This window comes from Protomyctophum bolini (genome assembly GCF_963924005.1).
Source record: "Protomyctophum bolini genome assembly, chromosome: 5".
NCBI lineage: Eukaryota > Metazoa > Chordata > Actinopteri > Myctophiformes > Myctophidae > Protomyctophum > Protomyctophum bolini.
In genome coordinates this window covers 39,198,866-39,223,123 of record NC_137866.1, presented here as the reverse complement: position 1 = coordinate 39,223,123, position 24,258 = coordinate 39,198,866, and the positions used below count along the sequence as shown (strand labels likewise).

General features: G+C 44.3%; 1 protein-coding gene across 1 annotated transcript in view; it reads right to left on the bottom strand.

The window, feature by feature from the left end:
* Positions 1 to 24,258, bottom strand: part of magixb (MAGI family member, X-linked b) — a gene marked incomplete at its 5' end in the record, with an annotated part of 68,776 nt that overhangs the window by 32,057 nt on the left and 12,461 nt on the right. Inside the window, 6 exons of the mRNA XM_080762950.1 lie at positions 1,622 to 1,695; positions 2,391 to 2,589; positions 5,956 to 6,129; positions 9,100 to 9,219; positions 17,155 to 17,271; positions 20,981 to 21,270. Of these exons, the coding sequence (XP_080619076.1) occupies positions 1,622 to 1,695; positions 2,391 to 2,589; positions 5,956 to 6,129; positions 9,100 to 9,219; positions 17,155 to 17,271; positions 20,981 to 21,270 (974 nt within the window). The remainder of the gene's footprint in view (positions 1 to 1,621; positions 1,696 to 2,390; positions 2,590 to 5,955; positions 6,130 to 9,099; positions 9,220 to 17,154; positions 17,272 to 20,980; positions 21,271 to 24,258) is intronic.

Genomic DNA, 24,258 nt, shown 5'->3' with positions numbered 1-24,258 from the left:
TTTAAGCTCTGCTGTATGATGATGTGTTGTGTGCTGTAAATAGCTCACTGTGAGCTTGTAGATCAGCTATTTTCAGCGTGCAACATCATCATATGACAAAGTATTCATCTTAAATGCTGAACATTAGATGGTTTCTTTGTGTTTCCTTACGGTTTTCTTTGTATGGTGAAATGGTAATCAATGAGCATACTATATGTACAGTATATAGTACAGCTCCAAATAGTTAACTGAATCTGTTAACCAGATGAACGTCCCTGCTTGCGAAGTATACTTCACGTACCCTAATATTATTACTGGAATGTTGTGTTACATTAGATGGGGAATGGAATAAGCCTCATCCGACTGCAGTCCAAGTCCTACATAACAAGCTATTCATCAAATGATAGATGAGGCTGGTCTGACAACCATACAATACAATAGAGACTATACATTTTACTCCAGAATTGATCCCCCCCACACACACACACACCCCTGTTCCATGAATCTCTGTTGAACTAGTTGAGAAATGTTATATTGGTTGTATTCATACATCAGACCATGCTCTTGTTATTTTTAGTCCATTTCTAATAATAATTCACAGAGATACAGCTGGAAACGGGTCTATAGGTCTATACTACCTGACCCAGATTTCCAAACAGAATTAGAGATACTCATCGAGGACAATCACTTTGCAAAGCCCTGTGGGGGCTTGAATGTTTGTTATTTTGGCTGAATGCTAGCCCCAGGATAGGGGCGCTAGGGTTCATGTGTTTAATATCAAAGGTGATGTGTTTTGGTTAACAAAAGCTTTTTGTTAAAAAGATAAAGCTCTATATTCTGACAGTAATCACTGCTATCCACCTTTTTCCCCGCCAAGGTACCAGGCGTGTAGCGTGGATTAAATGAGTGACTGTGCAAATGGGGGAGGGATGAGGCGCATGTCCGGCCGTTAGGTGATAACGGTTTTGACGACGTGCTAATGGGGGGACCATAGAAAACAAAGGTGGCTTGCATGCTGTGGTTTGCTACTAACAGACATTTGCATGCACAAGGGCTGCCATAGTAGGCTATTTTTTGTAGTTTTTCTTGTTTTTCTTCAAAGTTAAACTGGGCAAGCTCTAAACTGACTGGGCCACGGCGTGTGTGGCCCAGGAGAGAGAAAACATTTATTATTTATCTTAAATTTTATAGCGTTCCATTTTGTCTAGTCATTTCTTTGCGTCATCACTTTCAATTTCACTCTTCTGAACATTTATTTTCTATTCACTAAAGAGCTGGAGAGGCAGAGAGAGAGCGCTGTTAGTGAAAAGTCAAGCAGATATTTTACATAATTTAAGACCTATCTTACACTATCTTTAAATAGAGGAGCAGATGGTTCAAATCGGTTAGAAAATGTAGCTAACCTAACAAATGTTTAGTTGTATAATGTGTGCTGTGTGCCTTATTACACACATCCCAATTCAACTACAAGTAAATTCCATCTCATTTGAATTGATTAACGAGCTGGCAAGCATCTGTTACTTCCTGCCATGATGAATGCGTAGTTTCAATTAGGCTGTTCCACAGTGAAATGCGTCACCCATGAACCCATAATTACATCTGCAATGAAACACGGCACCAGAAACACACAAAGGAGTCTCACATTCATTTTTGTAGACTGCGTCCCTGCTTGACGGTCGGGGACTCTGGGACCAGCTGGGCCTCTTGGGTTTGTGACTTGGAGACAAAAACAACAACAAAAAAAACATCCACATCAGAGTCAAAATGGTGAAAATGTGGCACCACTGGAATTGAACACACTTGAAATAGAAGAGAGATCAGCTTGTCTGTTATGAGCATATTTATAAGCGACAATCAGGATCTTTTTAAAGCTACAATCCATGACTATTACATAGAGCCTTACTCTAGAGCCTTACAGCCTTACTCCAAGGACATCTCCATGCAGGTGTGCGCCGCTCTACCAAACTAATTTGACGAGGCTTACGGGTATAAGTTACGGGTGGTTTTAAACTCCACTGTCGCTTTCCCAAATGTCTGTGACCAAAATAGCAATTTAGGGGAAAGCGTGCCAACACGCCCATGCCCACACCTCTAGGCGCAATTACCGGTGTCTGCAAAAAAGATAGAGGGTGACGCTTGACCAAAATACCATTAAGGGACAGAGCAAGTTCCTATATTCGTGATTTTCGAGCAGCGGCTGAATTGCCGGCCACATCTCGGGTAATGGCGGCGACGAAATTGGAGCCCCATCCTCTGCCATCGTATTGTACTTTCAGACATCATTGCAATTACCTCTCTCTGTCTGGAGAGTGAGACAGTAGACATAAAACTTACAGACATAGCATTTAAAGCCATTTTGAACAGCAACTCAATGGTGTGCAGTTATGTGCAACATAGTGGTTGTAACTCACTCTATATAGTACTCTCCTGGGTCACTGAAGGCCTGTTCCCAGTGGTCCGGCAAAAAGCCCCTGGCCCTGGCGATGTCTCTGCTGTGTATTCCCCCGTTCTCCATCTCCCTGCCATCCCCTCTGTGGGACCCCCGAGGCCGACCAGGGGAATGATGGTCTAGGAGACCGTTGTTGCTGACCCCTGCAGAGCCTCCTGTAACTTCAAAGAAAAGGAGCAAAGGACCCTAAATATACTTAATCAAACAATGACTAGTGAAAAAGCAGAGCTACAAGACTTAAATGCTGTGAGATTGTAGATCTGCTGGAAAATACAGGTCCATAATAGGTTGAAAGTGGTTCAATTGTGGCAGGCTTGGAGGCCGACCATGATCTTAAAGGATGTTTGATCTCCGGCACAGTACTACTGGTACAAACTGGTACTACATCTATGGTGCACACCTGGAGCAAGGCATCGGACTCCAAAAATGCTCCAGCATAACAAATAATAATAAACTAGATAAAGTGCCCCTCGGGGCACAGGTCTCCACCAGGCCAGGTCAGGTTGTGGCCTCCTGGTGGCGCTATAATAGGCCAATGTGAAAGGGTGCCATTTCTTCTTATGCCTTGGTTGGCATGATTTCAGGGATTTTGTTCCAAAAATGTGTTTTGCAAAAATCCACCTGTCGGTGGCGCTATAACAGGAAAAGGGTGGATATATTCCTCAGCCTAGAAGGATAGTCTGTGAAGGATTTCACGTAAATTGCTGATTTTAGGATTTTTGTTCAAAACGGGCCAATCCTGCAAACTTTGAAAGCCAATGTTAACCAATTAGGATGAAATCTGAAATATCGGACAGATCCGTCTTGAACACATAACTATAGAGATACTGTGTAACGATTTGCGGGAGTTTTGGACAGAATCTGGAGGAGTAATATAAGAAAATGTGTTTTACAAAAGTCAGCCTCCCGGCTGGGACTATAACAGGCCGTTCTGGAAAACTTGGGGCAGAGGTTAATCGTTGACATCCAGGGAGTGTGCGTGCAAAATTTGGCACCGACCGGGTTAACAGTGCCGGAGATTAGCTGGTAACAGACGGACAGACATACACACGGACGGAGTGCAAAACATACTCTCTCCCCACGCCTTCGGCCTGGTGGAGATAATAAAGAACAAGCGCTCCATCACAAAAACGAACCACCGTTTTACTTTACGTAAAACTATGATCTATCTATCTATCTATCTATCTATCTATCTATCTATCTATCTATCTATCTATCTATCTATCTATCTATCTATCTATAATTGTGGAGGATCAAACTTATGCATAATTTAAGGTATGGAGTACTAAATGAGGGCAAATATAGCCCAAAGAAAAGGTTAATGTGCTTTAGGGAACTTTTGGGGGGGGGGCATTTATTGAACAGAGATGATTCCATGCCATGGGACATGGGAGAGAGGGACTTTAAATGTACGAGTCCCATCATTACAATGGTGGAAAGCAGAACAGCAGACCTTCTGCTAGGTGTTCCCGGTGAAACCCTGAGGTCAGCATGCAGCCTGTTCCTCCCACTGCGGGACAGAGTGTGATCGAGCATATTCCACCACATAGCGCGCCCAGCTGAGAGAAAACAAGCAGATCTCTCTGCCTGGCTGTCCTTGGGACTGCCCTTCAGCTGTGAGCCTTATATTGGCATGAGGAGAGGACTCCACAAGGCGTCAAGCATCGCGACGGGTGTCATGGCGACTGCCGCAGCACGTGCCAAAGGAGTGGCATGACCCAAGTTTCAGTCCAGCAGATGAGTCAGCAGAGGTCTTGACCTCGGAGGAATTCTCGCCGGCAAACCGACCTGACCGCGTCCTTCTTTCAAATGCCACATTGGTTATTATCTCCCTCCTTGCCTGTGTGGAACACCGCCCACTCTGCCTGGCACTGTGCCAGGCTACCTTTCTGCCTCACCTCCGCCATTCTGCCTGTTATCAGACTGTGGATCTCCCTGTTCCTCCACTGCTGGTGTCTCTGTGATCTCGCCACTGCAGCTCCAGCAGTCTACGTCTAAACCTAGCCTGCTTATCTTTCCTGTCACACCACACAGTCTGATTTGTTACCTCCATCAATATACTCCTTGTTTCCACTTCCCTTCCCTTCCCTTCCCTACCTACCCGCCTGCATGCCTGACCGGCTGCCTGACTGACTGGCTGCCTGGGTGGGTAAAAGCCTGCCTGCATGGGAGGGTAGATGCCTGCCTATACCTTCTGGAGTGCATGCCTGTCTGTGTGGGTGCATGCTTGTCTGTGTGGGTGCATGTCTGTCTGTGTGGGTGCATGCCTGTCTGTGTGGGTGCATGTCTGTCTGTGTGGGTGCATGCCTGTCTGTGTGGGTGCATGTCTGTCTGTGTGGGTGCATGCCTGTCTGTGTGGGTGCATGCCTGTCTGTGTGGGTGCATGCCTGTCTGTGTGTGTGCATGCCTGTCTGTGTGGGTGCATGTCTGTCTGTGTGGGTGCATGTCTGTCTGTGTGGGTGCATGCCTGTCTGTGTGGGTGCATGTCTGTCTGTGTGGGTGCATGCCTGTCTGTGTGGGTGCATGCCTGTCTGTGTGGGTGCATGTCTGTCTGTGTGTGTGCATGCCTGTCTGTGTGGGTGCATGCCTGTCTGTGTGGGTGCATGCCTGTCTGTGTGGGTGCATGCCTGTCTGGGTGGGTGCATGCCTGTCTGTGTGGGTGCATGCCTGTCTGTGTGGGTGCATGTCTGTCTGTGTGGGTGCATGCCTGTCTGGGTGGGTGCATGTCTACAGTACTATCTGCTTGCCTCCATGCCTCCACACCTCAGGGCAGACTGACCTTCTTGTGGAAGTGATCCAGCAATCGATGTGGCCATTACTCCACAGAGAGACAGTGGCATACTAATTGTTCCAATGATTGATTAATTTGGGTGTCAGCGACAGTGGCTATAGATAGAGGGACACTGCAGTTATCTAGCTGCTGGTTACTGTACAGCCCTTGTGCAGGAGGATGCTAAACGCACACCAGTCTTAGTAGTGGTGACAGCTCACGGCAGAAACATGTCTAAAGAGTTAAGTCTTAAAAAGACAAAAGAGTGGCCGCACACACTGATAGCCAAAGTGCCGATTATTTATTAGGATGCAGAGCAGGAACCAACGTTTCAGCGGGTACAACTGCCTTCTTCAGGGTATCCTGTACAGCCCTTAACAAGGGAGCTTCCCCTTAAAGATACAGATTTTGCTCCTATATTAACTTGTATAATATTAACAGTATTTATATCTTGTCACCTAAACTAACCCTAGTGTCCCTATGCTAGGCTTAACATTCAGCAAAAATAGCCCATAGGCTTGTAGGTCAGCTGTTTTCAGCAAAGAGATGGGAGGGAAAAGGGAAAAAAAATAAGCGGACCAAGTATAGACCCATGGGAGGACTCCGGGGTATCCTGCTGTCACGTTACTGCACTAGCTCTGAATCTGATATGACATCAACAACTTATCACAGTCCCTGTAACGGCAGTCCTCTTAGTCATCGTACGGTGCCCCTCGCTCGCTCTGCACCGATCTCTATCTGCTGAAGTCAGACTTGCCTGATAAGCCGGAGTCCTCCTCACTGTTGTCTGCCTCGTCTGCTGTCTTTTCCAGGTTGCTGAGGGACTTGCTGCGCGTTCGGAACTTCCGGAGCAGGTTTCGGTGCTCCTGGTAGGTGATGGGCGGGCTCTCGGGACTGATGTGGACGGGTCGCGGCGTGCCGTAGTAGTTCCCTGGGACGGAGGGATGATCAGGTTACGTAAGAGACCGTTTTGCCTTGACAAACGTGCAACTGTAACGAATGCGCTGCACTTTGAACCACACCGCATGGGCTCCACCGTGTCGTGTGCTCCTCATGCATTTCCTGCACCACTGTTGTGACATTAATTTCTAAGAGAACTGATGCTGCAATGCATCATTCAGGTAATGACTGAAAGTCGTGTGCTGTACGTAGTGTGAAGGTAATCCATTATCATTATTTCAACAAACAAACAACATACAATCTGCATGGTACATTATTTTTATGCCACATGACATCTGAAATGAGGTCATGAGATAAAAGGTTTTGGACATAAAGAAGCCTAGGCTCATTCCTGGTGGGCGGTCCTGCACATATTGCTGTAGCAGGATCTAGTGTATGTGCATTATTATACTCTCCCCTGGGATCAGTAAAATACTGTGTATTTTCTCCATCTGCTCTGCCGGCTGGAAAACAAATCCAATTAATGTCCGTCTCTCTCTCTCTCTCTCTCTCTCTCTCTCTCTCTGTGGTTCAGGGAGATCATGGTTTGAAGGGACACATTACAACCAGGTTACCAGCCGAACATCACTTAGTGCCTTTTTTTTTTTCTGCCGGCGTTCAGCTACTTTCTGCTGATGATTCTCCTGATTGCTTCCACCAGAGCAGTGCGTCTGTCACTGTCACATGCAAGGCAAGGTGAGGATGACATTTATTGCTCCCATTAAACTCTTATGAATTATGGATGGCTAATCTGTCGGAGGCTTTTAATCAGCGGCAGGGAGTCAAACGCAGGATGAGGGAGGAGTCCGCAGGATGGGGATACCCTTTACCAAGGGTCTCAAACCTGTCGTCCGTGGACCTTTGGTGGTCCGTGGACCAGCAAAATTACTTTTATTTTATTTTGAATAAAAATAATGACGCCCATTATTTTTTATCTGTAGGACAGCTACCCCCCAACCGAGCACTCGCTGTTAACGCACACTACTGCTTTGTTGTGGGTACTTGAAAACAATAGACCATGTTAACAGTCCATTAGTCATCTCAATGAGGTGCTTAACAAACTTGTTACAGAATACTACAACATTCATGCCTGTCAGAGATGCAATTATCCCAAACCAGAGAGATCCCATCTTTGCAGTCTGTGTAGAAGCTATAAATATTCACAGCCGTGCATAATGGTCACACTGACTCGTGCGTAATGTGGCCAGTGCCGCAATAATTGAGCTGTATAAAACCAGAATCAGGGGAAGGTGCAGATGTATAAATCTGACGAAGAGAATGCTGTACGTCAGCATAGTTCTGCTCTTGTGTGTGCAGTTTTCACGACTTTGCACTGGTCTCATTCACAAAGTTCCTCCATGATTAAGCAGATCCTACTAGCTAGTTTCTGTAGGCTGCATGCTAAACTAAGTATGTTTAAGGTTAGGTCACGTTTAGGTCAGCTTTAGCATACCGATTGAAAACTGGAATTATTATATGCATTTCCTCAGGGCTGAACTATTCAAAAACAATAGTACAAAATGTGCTGACCTCATCACATTTGTCATGACGTCTATGGCCGTTTTTAGACCAAGGAGTGTTTTTTGTGCAAAACTAATGCTAGGAATGGATTCAAAATCATGAAAAAAACCCTAGTTTGACATGTCACATGCTACTTAAAGCAGAGGCGGAAAGTTCTTATAACGGCAGGGGGTTCAAGCACCCCCCCCCCCCCCCCCCCCAGCGGTGGAAAAAAAACGAGTTTTGTTTTTTCGAACAAAAGCCACCTTATTAGCATTTGAATGCGGCATGCGCGGCGGCCCAACACCTATCTTGTAACCCCTCGTAAAGGTATGTCACTTGTGACTACGTGTATGACAACATGACCACTGGGGAGGGGACATTTCAGTGGACAGTCAGTGGGTGCATAATTTACTGCAGTGCATATAGATATATTTTGCCAAAATGCAGTGGGTTCAGTCGCGCCTTTGCCAAAATGCCAGGGGGTTCAATCGCGCCTCTGAACCCACGGAGTTTCCGCCACTGACTTAAAGCACAAGGAAAGTTTGACATTTTTGACAATTTTGCCTGCCATAGCATGTTAATGGTAGGGTCACAAGAAACCCCTATAAAAAATTGCTCAATACTGACAGCCAGTCAGCAAGTGGATTCATGAATGTATGTATAACTATATAGACAATATTTTAGGCCAATAAAAAAGGTACCAAAATTCCCACAAAAGAAGCCTGTCGGCTGCCGGACTAATGGCTAAGTTTAGAATGCAGCGTACAGAAAAACGATTAGCATATTCTTCCCTCATTAATCAATAAAGAAGAAACAAAGGAAAATGCCATTATGCAAATAGAGGGTATGCGCATGCTTAAAGTGAATGAGTGGCAAATCGAGTGGCAAAGCAACATGCAAAGTGAGTTTAACATTGTTTAACGTTGTTTAATGCAATCAGATAGGACTTTTCTGTTTGGATGTATGGGCTGCCAGAAAATAGTTTTTTGCCACTCAGTAGGCATTCCTGCATAACTTCCGGGTTTGATGATGATGTCACACGCATACCCTCTATAAAGAGAGTAACATTCTATAATACATTGTGGCCAATTTGTGGAATATTGAATAAATAGATAATCAGTTATTTCAATTGGTGACCATCAGAGACAAAATGGAGACATGAGGACACCCCATGTCCCCATGTATGCTTTGTCCCTGATGATCTGTTTATTAACTCATTGTCATTAACTCAGTGCTTATAAATCTAATTATCATTTGATTATCATTGATTAAAAAGTACTATTATAGCCTGGAGAAACCTTTTCAGAGGGTTTTGATATAAATAGTAGCCTAGAAAATGTAGCTAATGAGCAAATGTAAAATGGTCATGAAAACAGTATGGCCTAGAAGATGAATGATGTTACATGTCTAGTTGTCTACTGTACTGTAAGTACAATGATGAGTACAACGGCTCCTTCACCTTTGAACTTGCCGCTCTCCAGCAAAGCTCCCGACTCCTCCAAAGAGAAGAACTCTTCTACTGAGACAAAGTTGTAGTCCACCCCTGAGATCTCCCCTTCTCTGAGCTGTCTGGTCGTACCTGAGGAGAGAAGGTCACATCATACATCACGGACAGACAAAAATAACTCTTGCGGGCAAGCTGGGCACGAGCCAACAAATACTCACACCACTGAAAGAAAACACGTTCAAGGAAACAGAGTGCAATTACAGCTATGGTACCCCTTAGAGAAACACCCGCCACTGTGAAAGGTCCTTTGTGGTTCTGTGCCGATGGTGAAGATTGTGTTTATAATGAACGCATTCACAGATGGGACGAGGGAGAATTCAAGGCTCCACTAAATCCTGTGAAACATTTCGTTGTTTATGCGAAATGGGCCGCCCGGATAACGACACCCCCCGACCTGCCACCCAATGGAATAACGACACCCCTACCTGCCACCCAATGGCAATGACGAGCCTGTCAACAGCCTCATCAATAATATATTAACCATATTAAACATTCATGAGATATTCAGAAACAGCATATGTTATACTATATTCTTATCCACCAATGATGGGCTCTGAGGGCCAGTGGTCTATGTATGAGGTGCATAATTAACCACTTAAATCCTATACACTTTGTTGAAGGGGTTCACCCATAGGCCAGGGTCTATATGTGGTCCCCGCCCTCTTTTTTCCCTCTACACCAAGTCACTTTGCAGAAAATAGCTATTTTCACAGATTGTTCACATTATACCCCGAATAGGGATGCAGGGTTCATTGAGTTGGTTCAAAGTGGTCCAAAAAAACAAAACAAAACAAGGAGCAGTACAACTATAATTTCACCTATAAGCTTGTAAATCAGCTATTTTCGGCAAAGATATTTGGAGTAGAGGGAACACGTTCCCTGGGGCAGTCAATGAAGTAAACAGGGTTTATGTCATTAACCCAATTAAAGAATGTTTAAGGATGAATCTTCAGAAGATTCACTTTCACTTTCCCCACCTAGTATACAGGGTAGAAGTATATGTATGTGTACTACAGTATATCATTATCTAATAATGTAGCACAAATCCTGTATGGATGTCCCTGGTACAAACTCTTTTCAAATGGGTGTCCACAGCCTAGTCAAAAACATGCCTGGAAAGGCTTTTCGTCCACAATGTGTAAGGACAAAACCGCCAATGAACAGGGATACAATACACAAAATATATCCCTCTGTCTCCAAATGGCTATTGCACATTCACAGATTCATCAACACTCATTAAGCCAGTCTATCGGGTGATGTGTAACTCGCCCATTGCCCTCCAATGAGACCTCTGTCATTTTGACCTTGAGATGAGCAAAATCCTTCACTGGGTATAAAATTAGCCCAAGGGCCCAAACCGAGGACACGTGCCTGTCCTTCTGCTGTTGAAACACACATCACAGCAGGACTCGAGTCACACCCACCCAGATACCACATAAAACCTGTGATTAATGCACTGCTTCCCTCAGCTACAATGATACACACATGCTGGCAGACACGCGCGCACGCACATACAGTACTGCAACATACACATATTGCAGTCTACTACACAATGTTCACACAGACAAGTGGACAAATTGATAAAAATGCATGCACAGTTGCACACACACGCGCACACACACACACACACACACACACACACACACACACACACACACCATAAATGTCAAGCACGAGACTGCCTTAAGTCAGCCTGACCCCCTTCGAAGTCTATTTACAAATCCTAATCGGAAGCAGAAGATGAGTCTTTAATTAAACATCTGATAGCAAATCTCCTGATGGTCTTTGACGTGTCTATAACTCTCCTCCTCCCCTGAGGGCACACAGTATCCGTGCTGCTGATATGGAGTGAGGCAGGGATTCATTATCTATGTACCCTCCCTCCCAGATATATATGACATGTCAGTGGGAAGAAGAGTAGCAGTATTATTGACATCTTCCTCCCTGTCGTTTGCCTGTAGGCGCCACGCTCTGATCCCACAGGGGGGGGGGGGGGGGGGATGGGTAATTACACCGGAGTGTATCAACACCCCAGAGTAAGCTGTCCATCAAGACCGGGGGCACGCAGATAGCTGCCCCATGAATCCTCCCACTGGAAACGTTGAGAAGCTGTCCGTCTGCCAGGGCTGGCATATTAGAATAAACCATTTGTGTCTTATATCCGCTCTCTGACTGATTCCGGAGACAATTACAGAACTCCAACCGTTGGTTCTATGACCCATCTGTCTGAAGCACCCAGAGTGTCAGACACTACACTGTTGTTTCTCAACCAAATCAATTTAAGAAGAGTTTTTAAATAACTGGCATAGCATGGGGAAAAAGCTTGAAATGATATAATGACTGGGCTTGATACTGTATATATTTAGTTAGTTTAGAAATAGCACATCTACATGTCTGTGACACGCAAGCTTGTAGATCGGAGATTTTGGTGCGAGACTCCGGCATTCAACAAAGTATAAATTACTGTAGGCAGCTCCTAATTAACAGCATTTCTTATAAATTGAACTGAAAATGTAAAAATCATGAACAAAATACTATACCCTCAAATGTTTTGTTCTATCAAATGCAACATTATAATTAGCTCCAACCGGTTCCTTTCCCCTCCATCAGGCGCCCTGACTGACCAGGTGGAGGCAGTATAAAGACCAGGATTACTGCATGTATTTGGATGAGGGTACAAAGGGACACAGGGAGAACATGCAAACTCCACACAGAAAGGCCCTTTCGCCAACCCCACCTAGGGTATGAGCGTTGATGATGCAGAGGAGAGAACACGCCCCCAGCGGCCACATCGTCCCCACCCCGGCAGTAATCGAGCCCAGGACCTTCTACCAACATGCGCCCTGTATTATGCATTATATTCTGTACATGGAGGTATTGTGCTAGTGGTCAAAATACTAGTATTCCAGAACTCAAAACAGACTGAGCCACTGCACTAAGCCATTATAAGAAATGGTGATACTGTATGTGAAAATGTTGATATTCATATACTGTACATGTTGTATAAGTCATGCAAACAAAATACAGGACAACGTGGAGAACATGGTCGTTAGCATTTTGCACACAGGAAGCAAAAAGGCATCATTAAAGGAACACTTAACTTTTGTCAACGTTATCTCCATATGCCAGTCCTCATTAATGCTAACTATAGGGTGGTAATTGCGGTCAATTCACTCTGGGTCTCAGAGGAGGATTGTGGAGGACTCGAAAATGTACCTCATCAGCAGGGAGTTCAAGCTAATGGAAACTACACAGCCTTCATCTTACTGGAATGTTTGCACACTCAGGTTGGAGACACAGCAAGACAAAAGAGTCTAAAAACTCCACTATAGCGACCCCTTGAGGCATACTGCTCCTTACAGAAGTGCTTTGAAACGACCGACATTGTATCTTTAGACCCAAGGGTTTTTTTTAACACAGAAAAAAAGTAGACATTAGACTATAGAAGAAATGCCAAGAGTCACCTAAATCAGAAGGGCTCATCCCGCAATCCGCCTGTTAGTTCATGAAATATTGGCCTGAGGGTGGCGCTACTGTACATGAATGGTCATAGCGTGATTACAATTAGAGCCCTGCACAGGACTGTGTTCTTAGTCCAGCCCCTCCCATTGGATGTCTAACCATTCCCACAGTGGATTCATTTCTAACTGCCCGCAGTTAATTGCTGAACGCCTGCTCCTATAGCCTGCAGCTAAATTCAAGTACCGTCTAGTCCTGCTGAGCCCCGCAATATCCAATGTCCATTGGGGACCCAAACAGAATCACAGAATGTGTGTGTGAGAGAGAGAGAGAGAGAGAGAGAGAGAGAGAGAGAGAGACACACACACACACACACACACACACACAGATAGAGAACGGCTCTCAGCCGTTCATAGAGAGATGACCATGGACAGCGACACATCACGTTGGCTCTTACTGCTCAACAGTAGGTTATTAGTAAGTAGATGCATACTGTATACTAGTATAGCTGTTTGTAACAACAATGTTTCTAAATAATGTTCTCCTCTGCCTTTAGCCACAAGATAAATGTGTTCATATCAGACTTCCCTTGCTTTGCTTTTGATTTGTAATCTCCTGCTTTGAGTTTCTTTTCAACTTTGTTTGTTGACTCCAAGCTCCAACTGTGCTCCCCCCGAACTGTTGCGTGGTTCAGGTGCACTGCATCTGATTTATCACAGGACGCTGCGGGACCTGCCATTCCCCCCCACATCAAATTAAAAGCCACGGGTCAGGGCCAGTACCCGCGGGATCCCAATCCCAATGCATGGCTCTAATTCAAATGCTTAGAGTTCCAGTGAGCATGAATAAACTTGCCTAGTCTCATGTTAATTAACCCAGTTGTGTGCAAAATTAAAATTGACCGGGCTAGGGAAAAGGCCACAGGGTCACCAGAATCACTGGGGTGCATCCTCTGGGGAGCATAAATGTGCACAGCTAAATCAGCATCTAGCTCTGATGATATGCACAACCTACCTCTGAGACACAAAACCATCGGTATCCGGAATGCTCGCCTTTAAACATGCTCGCCCTCGTTTCTTTTCACCGACCTCACGCCGACCGCTCGGTTCTTGTATTCTATTTGTTTTACAGAGAATAAGATTAGAAATAAGTTTAAGGTTAGGCATAGTTTTATTGAGGATAAGTTTACGTTTAGGAATACCAGCCTGAGCAGTTCTGCCGGATCTATGGCCGCGGGTGACTGTGTTTTGAAGCGAGCTGTCCAGTATTCGAACGATCAGACAGAAAGGGTACAGTACTACAGGTATATTGACCATTATAGTGACAAGGACGACGATACCTACAGTACGGGTTGAAAACATGTGAAGTGTCCCTTTAAATGAGGGTGTTACTGTTAAATCAGCTAAACATAATGCTGGTCACACAGATATGCTGCAATACTACAGTCAGCATAATACTCCACAAATTAACCTGCTCCCCAAGGTTATCACCACACACATGAAGGATCCTGGCTGGTCTAAGTGTGTGCACAGTGCACACACACATTCATTAGACTGCAATCTCCTCCACTTTGGCACTCACGGACATTTACTCAAAATCTAATTCCCCCCCTCTAACCTTATTGATACATGTCCTGCATTTACCTAATCCTGTCATTCATTTCCATGTTAATGTCCTGTTCTGCTGACGGGCTCTCTGTAATTATGCTCCTTTCATCAGTGCCAACTCCAACAACGCAGCACGCATCCTCTTGGAGAAGCATGCTGCATCACAATGCCCTCCGAACGTCAGAGCAGCAGATCCAGGGATATATTTAGTTTAATTTGCTCATAATGAAAAGAAAATGCAGATCAAACATAGACACCATCCTCCTATTGCTATTATAGGTCATATTAGCGTGATTAAAAGCTAAACAAAATAGCAATGCCATTCAATGAGCACAGTTCTAAAACATAAAGGGTCATGATGACTCACAGTGATCCTACCTACTGTACCAGTGGTACTGTACCACTAGTATTATTTATCAGTAGAAAGGTAAGGTCTCCATTAATAGTTTACATACAGGCTAGGCTGTAAGTTCCTGTAGGGGGCCTCAACGAGCCACTGATGAAAACTATTCAGCGTCAACTTCCTGTACCATCCATCACAGCTGCTGCATCCAGGACCAAAAGACAGAACAAAGAAAGGTAGCTCTGTCTAAACATGAAGAGACTGAAGACGGAAGTGTCCGGACACTTTTTATTCCTCCCTGCAGGTGGTCTACAAAGGGATCAGATGGTTTCCAAGCCACAGCACATGTCATACTGTACATGCACGCTTAGCCTCAGCCTGACATGTTCTGTGTGTGTGTGTGTGTGTGTGTGTGTGTGTGTGTGTGTGTGTGTGTGGCATGGGAACCACAGCATCTTACTGTGTCGCCTCACGGTCGCCGGCAGATCAGGGGATTATGCAGCCGTGGAGGGGAGGGGGCGGAGCTTGCCTTGTTGACACTCACAACTAAAAGGAATGCACTGGGAGAGAGGCAGGAAGTTGTTTCACAAGTCCAGCCAGCTCCACAGCGCCACCACCGGGCTGCCTGTGTTCAGTATAAAACAGGCTATCAGTCCATGAGAGCACAAGGATAAATACACAGTGTGTAGTAGGTCTGAATCCTGAATTCAAAGCCCGAAAATCTAACTTTCATCAACCGACCTCACTCCATCGGTCCACATTTGATTAAGAAATGCTTAGATAGCAGCAGAACCGCTCACGGCTCCACGCTGCACATAGGGGTGATTGATTTGAGTAACGTCGTAGGCACTTTTACACAATATAAATATTCATGTCCCATGTTTGGAGGCAGTTTGGAGGCAGTTTGTTGCACCATCTTGGGAGTAGTGACCTGTGCCTTGTTCTGTCAAGCCGTGTGCTGTGGCGTGTGGCGTGGTGTCAGCCTGTCTCACATGACCTACTTCCTAGACTCAAGGAGAGATTAGCAGCAACTCCCCTCTGCCACAGTGCCACAGCCAGGCTAATTCGCAACGATAAGGTGGCCTGTCTCCTCCCTTCTATAGTACAATAAAACAAATACCCACAATAACATGAGAGGATGAGAGAGTCTCCATCATCACAGCATATTCTCTCCTAACCCTCGGGCAGTAGTGGTCACTGCAGTTCACCCTCCTCAAGCCCTTTTGACCGTGACGTCATTTCAGAGGATTAACATATTAGCGTAGCAACAGATGTACTACGACCAACTACCGTTGGCAGCAACTGGACTTGATTTTATTCAGAGACATCACACTCAAGCGGTCCACCACAGTACAGTATGTCCTGCTACAGTATGCAGGATACAATGTGTGTGCTTAAGAAGAGACCATGGGGTGTACTCTATACTGAGGCACTACAGATGCTTGCTGAGGACTCACTTATATGCATTTATCACATTATATTCAATGTTGATAGACTGCACAGCCACAGTATTATCAAGATAACCACTGTAGGAGATTGAGTACAATCTAAATATAAATGTACATACTGTAGTACAGTGCAGACCAAGTGCAGATGTCTAGTAGGAGACTCTAAAGGGCCGGACACACCAAGGACTATAAATATTACAGTAATTTTTTAGAAATCATACAAACTCAAGTGGATGGCAGTCAGTCACACCACAACTATAATGAAGACAGGCGTCACGTTCAGAGCGATTTTATGAACAATATAAACGCAAAGATGCGCCCGAATTTACACAATGTCATGTTTAACACAGCACTCATGTTCAACATGTTTACATGTTGCTATCGCTCATCAGTATGGATGCTCACACCATATGTTTATAGTAAATATTCTTGGTGGGGATGGCCCTTGAGAATATTTAATTGTATTATGTTTCTAAATTAAAAGATCTTCTTATCTCTCTGCTGTTACAGTACCTGGATCTATCCTGGGTTTCACACTTGCTGCTGTTGCTGCTACAACACCTTCATTTCACCACATCAATAAAGGTTTACATCTGATCTTATATACAGATAGAGACAGATAGGACTCTGTGAACTAAAAATCACAATCAGGATTACCTTCCATCCTGACAGTAGTGAAGACAGGAACAGACAAAGCAACAGACAGTGACGAGGAAAGGAACAGGAAAGTGCCAGAGATAATAAAGCCAGTGGTGTGACAGTACGGACAGTTGCTATGGAAAAGTCAAGTCAAGTTCGTACTTGCAAAACACCAATTTCAGTGTATTTGCACATTATTGCCCATGTACATTTTTACACCTTTCAAAGGTTCATTAATTTAATGACCCTTTGAAAAGATTTTATTTTATCATTATTTTTTCATTATTTAGTCTCTATGCAATTGTACTTTTACAAGGGAGCTCTGTTATTATTCTGGACCTAATTGGTAGATAAGCAATAATACCACCAGCATACTTACTATAAAGCAACAGAAAGTCTGAATATCACATAACAAATACAGAGTTGGTTGAACTCCCCCCCACAAATTTCTAAATTGGCCCCCCTGGTGGCCCCCACTTTGAAAGCATGTGGGATAGAACAGAACACTTACAGGGTACTGCACGGAGGTAGAGGTTCTCTCGGATGACCTGTTGAAGCTGGCTGTCCATGGACCCCGGCGTGAAGCACTTGCTCAAATACAACCTGAGGTCTTTGCACAATGTGGAGCCTGAGGGAGATACAGAGGAAGAAATTAAAACTACAGACATTGGCAAGCAACAGCAGTGTCATATTGGTTAGTCTAAGTGTGTTTATGGCCCGCGAAACAGATTGACAGCTTAAGCTAACATACGGTACCAAGGTTTGTTGTCACCGGGTTGGATTTATCGCTGTCATCTGCAAATGACCCTTTCATGAGCGCACACACACACACACACACACACACACACACACACACACACACACACACGTGTGCGTGCGTATAACATGCACACATCTTTCTTCTAAACACCTCACAACACAACACATGCATCCTGTGAACATTTAACAGTGAATCTTCCTGTCTCGTATGCGTATCCTAATAACACAGTGGTAGTGTATCACTGTCTCGTATGCGTATCCTATAATAACACAGTGGTAGTGTATCACATGAAACAGTGGTAGTGTATCACATGAAACAGTGAGGCTTCCAGCGGTCCGTAACGGGATCAGAGCTGATCAGCAGGCCTTCTATCGCTCAGCCTGATCTATTAATTTCATCTCAAGAGCTTTATGGCCTTTGATGACAGGTCACTTGCTGTTATGGATGGCCCTGAGTGCATCACAAGCTTGTCAGTCTGACAGACGAGCAGTCCTCCAGCGGCGCCCACCCACCCAACCCCGGGCCACCGTCTGTTACAGTGGCTCTGCCCAGTAGCAGATTCAATTTGTTGGCCGATTAAAACGCACGTAATAAAACTTTATTAGCTGAGGCAGCCCACTGCACACACACACACACACACACACACACACACACACACACACACAGTACTGTATGACTGGCCACATGTGGTCAATGCGATTGGCCTTGAAGTACAATGCAAAGCCTACAGCGTTTTGGGAGAAACTAATTGGCTTTTATTAATTATGCTGTGGAAAAGGCTTCCCAGAAACGTACTTCGTTGATAGAATCAGAAAATCGGCTTGTGGTGTTTACTGGATACAGTATGAACACGTGACAGTCTGAGAGCTCACATGGCTGTTTTATGGCGAGCTGTCATATCGGGATGAAACACGCATGGATGGTCAGACATCTTTGTACATGGTCAGAAGGTTGTCATCTACAGTATGGGCTGCCATTAAAGTGAAGCACGACTTTCATGACAGGCCTCAAGGTTATGTATCTCAGATACCCAAGAAAACATGTGAGTGAAACTTCAAGCATCCAAACCCCTGACAGCAGAGTGAGTATGCATGCCTTGTGTACAGCCTGTGAAAATATCATTGTGCATAAATTCAATCTGCTATACCAGAAACACAATTGTGCACATAAGTTGTTGCAGGACTAAAGAAATATCTACCTGTATGAATATGGGTGGCCGGTCTTTGTATGCTACATCATAGCCTTCACTTGTGTAGACTATTGATAAATACAATTATTTGTTATAATAAAACAAACATTTATGCAATCAGAGAGAGAGAAAGAGAGAGAGAGAGAGAGAGAGAGAGAGAGAGAGAGAGAGAGAGAGAGAGAGAGAGAGAGAGAGAGAGAGAGAGAGAGATCAAGCACACTTACAGTCTATGGAACACACTCAGTTCTGGCAAAAGATTAAGAATCTTCCTGGTTGACAGATGACAGACATAAATGTATTCATATGTGGTGGATATACTCTGTAGAGAATGTCCATGTAATTTGACACCACTGTCTCAATTGATCAGTTTGGAGGAACTTGGCAACTACCCCAGTGCACAGTCCCTATAAGCTGCTTGACAGAGAGGAGAATGGAGGAAAGCAATGTTGCAATAGCCAACACTTTGGGGGACTCAGCAGGAGCAAGTTATGAATTCATATTAGGCCTGCCTCATTTAATCTTGATCATTTATCATTTTGCCAGGTTCTGTTAAAAAAGCGAGTCTGCATGAGTCTGCAGTGTTTAATACGTCCAACTGCTTTGAGGAGCTTTAAATCATTCGATAAAATATATTGTCGATTGTAAAAATGTCTTCTATGTCAGTCGCTCTTTGATTTTTCAAAAATAGCAGACCTACAGCTATGAGCTTGTAGATCTGCTAAAGCACAACGTAATGCTAACACCAAAACGGGTTCCCGCCCAAAATGGGTTAACAACAGGGACATGCATCCTTGAGCTGTCCAAATCAGAGTTTTGGCCTATCCAGATTGGAATCAGATTAAGTCTGTAGAGCATAAAACCACATGTCAGATTGGTTTGAAATGTGATTCAAATCTGATCACTTGAAAATAACAGTTTGGACAACCAGTCCTAAATGATCAGATTTGAGAAACAAATCAGATTTGTCTGCAGTTTTTGAACAAAACCTTGGCTTTGAGGCTTGGGGAGGAGGGCAGGGGGGGTTGGGGTAGTCCTCATCCATCACTGTCCACCGTGCTACATGCAGTCACACCATCCAGGGAGGACCAGCCACACTTCACAATGATAATGTATCCATTGGTGGCCGAGGGACCAGGAATAACGCTTCTCATTTATACTACTTTGGCCGATTTAGCCATCAATCCTGGCCGGCAAGGCCATCGCGAGGCGCGGTCAGGTGACACAGCTGGTGACATATTGCTCTTTTCAGACCCCCCCCACCCCCCCAACCCCCCCTTATAAATACCAAGGCCCCTCGAGGCTGACGGACAACTGTATAGCCGCATCAGCCTCAACACGCTTGTCATGTGTGTCATCAAGATTTTTGACCTCCGGCCTCCACATATTGACCGAACGCCTTGACACATCCAGACTAATTAATGACAGTGGTGGTGAATAAAGGCTACTCTAAAGGGTACTAAATACCAAGTATTCAAAAGTACAAATTATGAAGTTGATTTCCTTTTTTATAATTACTGTATTGAAATTTAAAAAACCAACAAACAAACTAAACAGAAATGTTCAAATGTTCAAAAGTGAAAATAGTGGTAGTGTGGTACGGCGCATTGTGAGATTGTAGATCGGCTATTTTCACTTTTTGAATTAGGGCTTAAGTGGTTAATTCATAATTTATGATTATAAGTTTGGGGCCAAAGAGTCCCTTCGTAGAACTGTAATGGAGTCAAAAGTACAATATTTCCATTGAAAATGTAGCGGAGTGAAAGTCATGCGCTTGCAAAAAAGAAAATCCTAAAATGCACTTAAGTACAGTAGTACTCAATTAAATGTAGTTACAGTAGTTTACTACTGTCCACCACTGCAAATGAAGGACAGCAAATCGGTGACAGAATGTTACAGGCTACAGATTGTGCCTGTCACAGAGTCAGAGTGGTGGTTAAGTAACAAAGATTACGGTTGACTGGATACAGATGTGAGAGATTCTTCATGATGTTGTAGCGTAATGGAGTGTAACAGAATGTAAAATAAAATAACCCTGAACATCTAAAACTGTCTTTAGTGTTGAAGTGGCAGCTGGAGTGTCCTTTTCAAGCAAGGTTATTATACGTAGCTAACTAAAACTACCGTAATGAGATAATGAAAAAAGGTGGGAAAAGAAAAAAAATTGCTAAAGGAAAAAGATAACTAACTGAAACTGTATTGATAAAAACGTAATAATCATCTTACAACGTATTTAAAAAAAAAAACGAATGAAAATTTAAAAATGATAATAACCTTGTTTCCAAGATGTGCCATGAGGTTATTAATATGAATTATTAATTAACACAGAACCATTGTGCTCTGCCACATTGTCCAGAAAGGTTGCAAGCATATTGAAAGGCTGAGCCCTACCTGGTGACACTGTCTTCATGCGAATAGGATGGGGACAGGAGTTGAGGACACCTCTGACGTCTCCCAGGGTCATCCCCAGCACAGGTGTCCCCCCAATCTCCAGGATAACATTGCCCACTGTGAGCCCTCCCCCGGGAGCCGAAGTGACGAATGGAAACTCCCCATAGTCCGCTCCGCCGCCGATGGACACACCCAGGTCGCCAGGGGACCCGACCAGGGGCACGAAGCACTCGTGCACCTTGGAACGCCAGTGCAGCTTTTTCACTGCCGCCTTAGACATGACAAACGAACTGAGGAAGAGAAAGGAAGGGCCACAGAGGGGGGTAGAGGAAGGTGAGACAGAGGATGGTGCCAGACTGAAAAGCACTAGTGTCATTTGCAGAACTTCAGAAGGTGACATCTTCATGACTTCACACAGTATGAAGCTCACCGTGTGTGCAGCGCGTTGTTTCACACCTGAATATGAAATATTGTAATTATTCCAGCGTGAAGTATTCCACACACATGCAAGGGTACTTCCTCTCAATACATGAGAACCTGATATTCAGGAATAACCTGGAAACGGTCTGTGTGTTATGCAAACACACACAGTAAGTGATTTGTTAAACAACCATGTCCAACTACAGCTATACAGACAATGGGCCAACACTGATAAAAGTCTCACACCCACATCCACGGGAGCTGATGTACACAGGTGTGCCCAGTTCCACACCTGAGCCTGTTTTGACTGATTAGTCCAAGCATTTATTGCCTGTATCATCATTATTTTCTATACCTGCTGCTCATCAGACCAGTTTGCCGTTAGTTTAGCAGGCAAAAAGTACCTAAGATTTATTCTATTAAATTCTGCCTGTTTGTATTTTCATTCTGACCCCTGCCTGTGAAATTACCTCCGCCTAACCCCTTTGTACAAAATGATTACATGTTACTACATGTTGAGTCTTGACTCAGTAAGATAGCCATCCCCCTATCCACAAGGAGGAGCAGTGCACCAAAGCATTATGGGAATTGTAGTCCAGGATGGAAGGAAGTGAGCTCAGTGTCCATGACATCAGAGACACTGGGCTCACTGCTAAAATCTAAAATATCTAAAACCACATATTACACACATAAAGACCCACAGGAAAGTGTTCTAAATCTTCTAAACGTCATTAACATGCAAAAAGGGTGAAGTGTCCCTTTAAGCCTGATCGAACGGACGACCCATGCTGTGCGCATCCTGGACTGGACCCACGGCTAAGCCCAATGTCGTACCCAATGCCCACGATTGCCCCCTCAACAATGATTCTGCCCGGTCCCATTGCCCACGGTTACCTTCCTTCCCCCCAACCCCTGCCAGTGTTGAATACATTGTTGAACTTTCCATATGTCTCCTGAGTCCTGCCTGCTTTCGAGTCCAATATCTATTTGGTGTCTGACATATTTATAATGTAAACACACAACATGGTGGTACAGTACATACGCACAGTACAGTACACATTCACATGGGAAAATCTGATCTGCCCTCCAGATAGTACGGATCATTTAGTAATAATACAGGTAAACTGAGCATTTGTGGAAAACGAGCATACTGATGCAGTTTGCCGGGTGAACGTCTCACGAAGATTCACAATAAGAAAATAATAGCCAGCACTCCGAAGTCCTTCTGGTACTTCTAATTCATGGACGCGTACGTGGATGCTGTCTCTGCGTGTCACTGAGCATTTGTACTGTAGCAACTGAGGAACCCTGGAGCAACCCACGTCATTCATATACTGTATATTATATAGTGTACCTGCAGTGCTGTCCTGAATATCGCACTCACAGAAATATGGATCTATGAATCTTTTCTTGCCAGTGAATAATTGGCTGCAGCCTGCATTGCTCGCACATTTACCTCGAGTCTATGACTCTACTGTCAGCATCGGTTTGATCCTACTGTAACTGTACATCGGCGCGCTCACGGTTAAAAGTGAATAATGTTAAAGGGGGGAAAAACTGTCATGGAAATTCTTTTCATCTCACATAATATATGTGCATTCTTGATTCATTTACTATCGTAGGATGCAGTTTCAGCACAACATGAGTTGTGCATTGAAGCAATTGTCGGGGACGGGTTTCGGGTTTAGCTCTGATGAAGCTGCACCCTGCGTTGAAATGCTAGCCTAGTTTAATAAAGTTTATAGCCTAGTATCCGTCTGTGTGCTCCAGTGCATTAATTCACTAGAGCACTGGAGGGGAGCAGTTCACTGCTACGGTGCTGAGGATATGAAACATATTTATTCATTTGTTGGTTCGGTTCAGGGCCTCTGTGTTGATGTGATGTCCGATGTCCAGAGACGGGTGTCTGGATATCACTGGTCCATGATCTTCACATTTTGTGCAACTGAATCAAATCAACAAACACTCAACATGAACACAAACATCGGTGGTTCCCAAACGTTGGTGTCACCCCACGACCCAAACTATAGTGAAAATAGTCAAGCTTATTTTTTTTATGAAATACTTTTCAAAAATCTATTTAATGAAAAAAATATTGATTGATTGATGATGACATTTGTGCAGTTCTCCTGTTGGCTCAGGGAAGGCTCTAATGTAATGAGGCTGGTTTGAACACAGAGAGAAGGACAAGGTGCAGCTATAATCCGTTTCACTTGAGAGACCAGCTGACTGTCTGAGCTGACATTGTGTGTGTGTGTGTGTGTGTGTGTGTGTGTGTGTGTGGGGGGGGGGGGGTCAAAGATGGACAGCCAGTGAAGCAGAGGGACAGACTGTGTATATGGAAGAGAGTCAAAATGACAAGACCACAGAGACACACTGTCACATTGCGAGAGGCAACTGGGCGAGGTGGGGGAGGGTTAAAGGTCAGATGGAGACTGAGCCTCCACGCTGCCTGGGGTCGACTCTATAGACTCACTACTGTGACCTTCAGCAAAAGGCACCGTGAGTCAGACTTGCGAGTCAACATTCTAGGTTTTTCTTTGACTATTTCATACACAAGTACATTGTGTAGATTTGTTTTTATCAACCACAAGTGTAAAAGAACTATGAATTAGATAGCTTGTTGACAGCTGCTGTAGGTTCAGGTGGTTGTTTGGTATTCTAGTTTATTTGAGGCACTACACTCTCTGCACTCTATTTATGTGACTATACAGTATTTACTTTGTTGTTTATTGACTGGAGTTTATGCTTACTTTGCTTATTCTGATTTCTTGCAAGTCGCTCTGGATAAGAGCTAAATGCCAACATTGTTGTAAATTGAGTAACATTCTTTGGTGGTTTTGGTTGCTCAACATTGT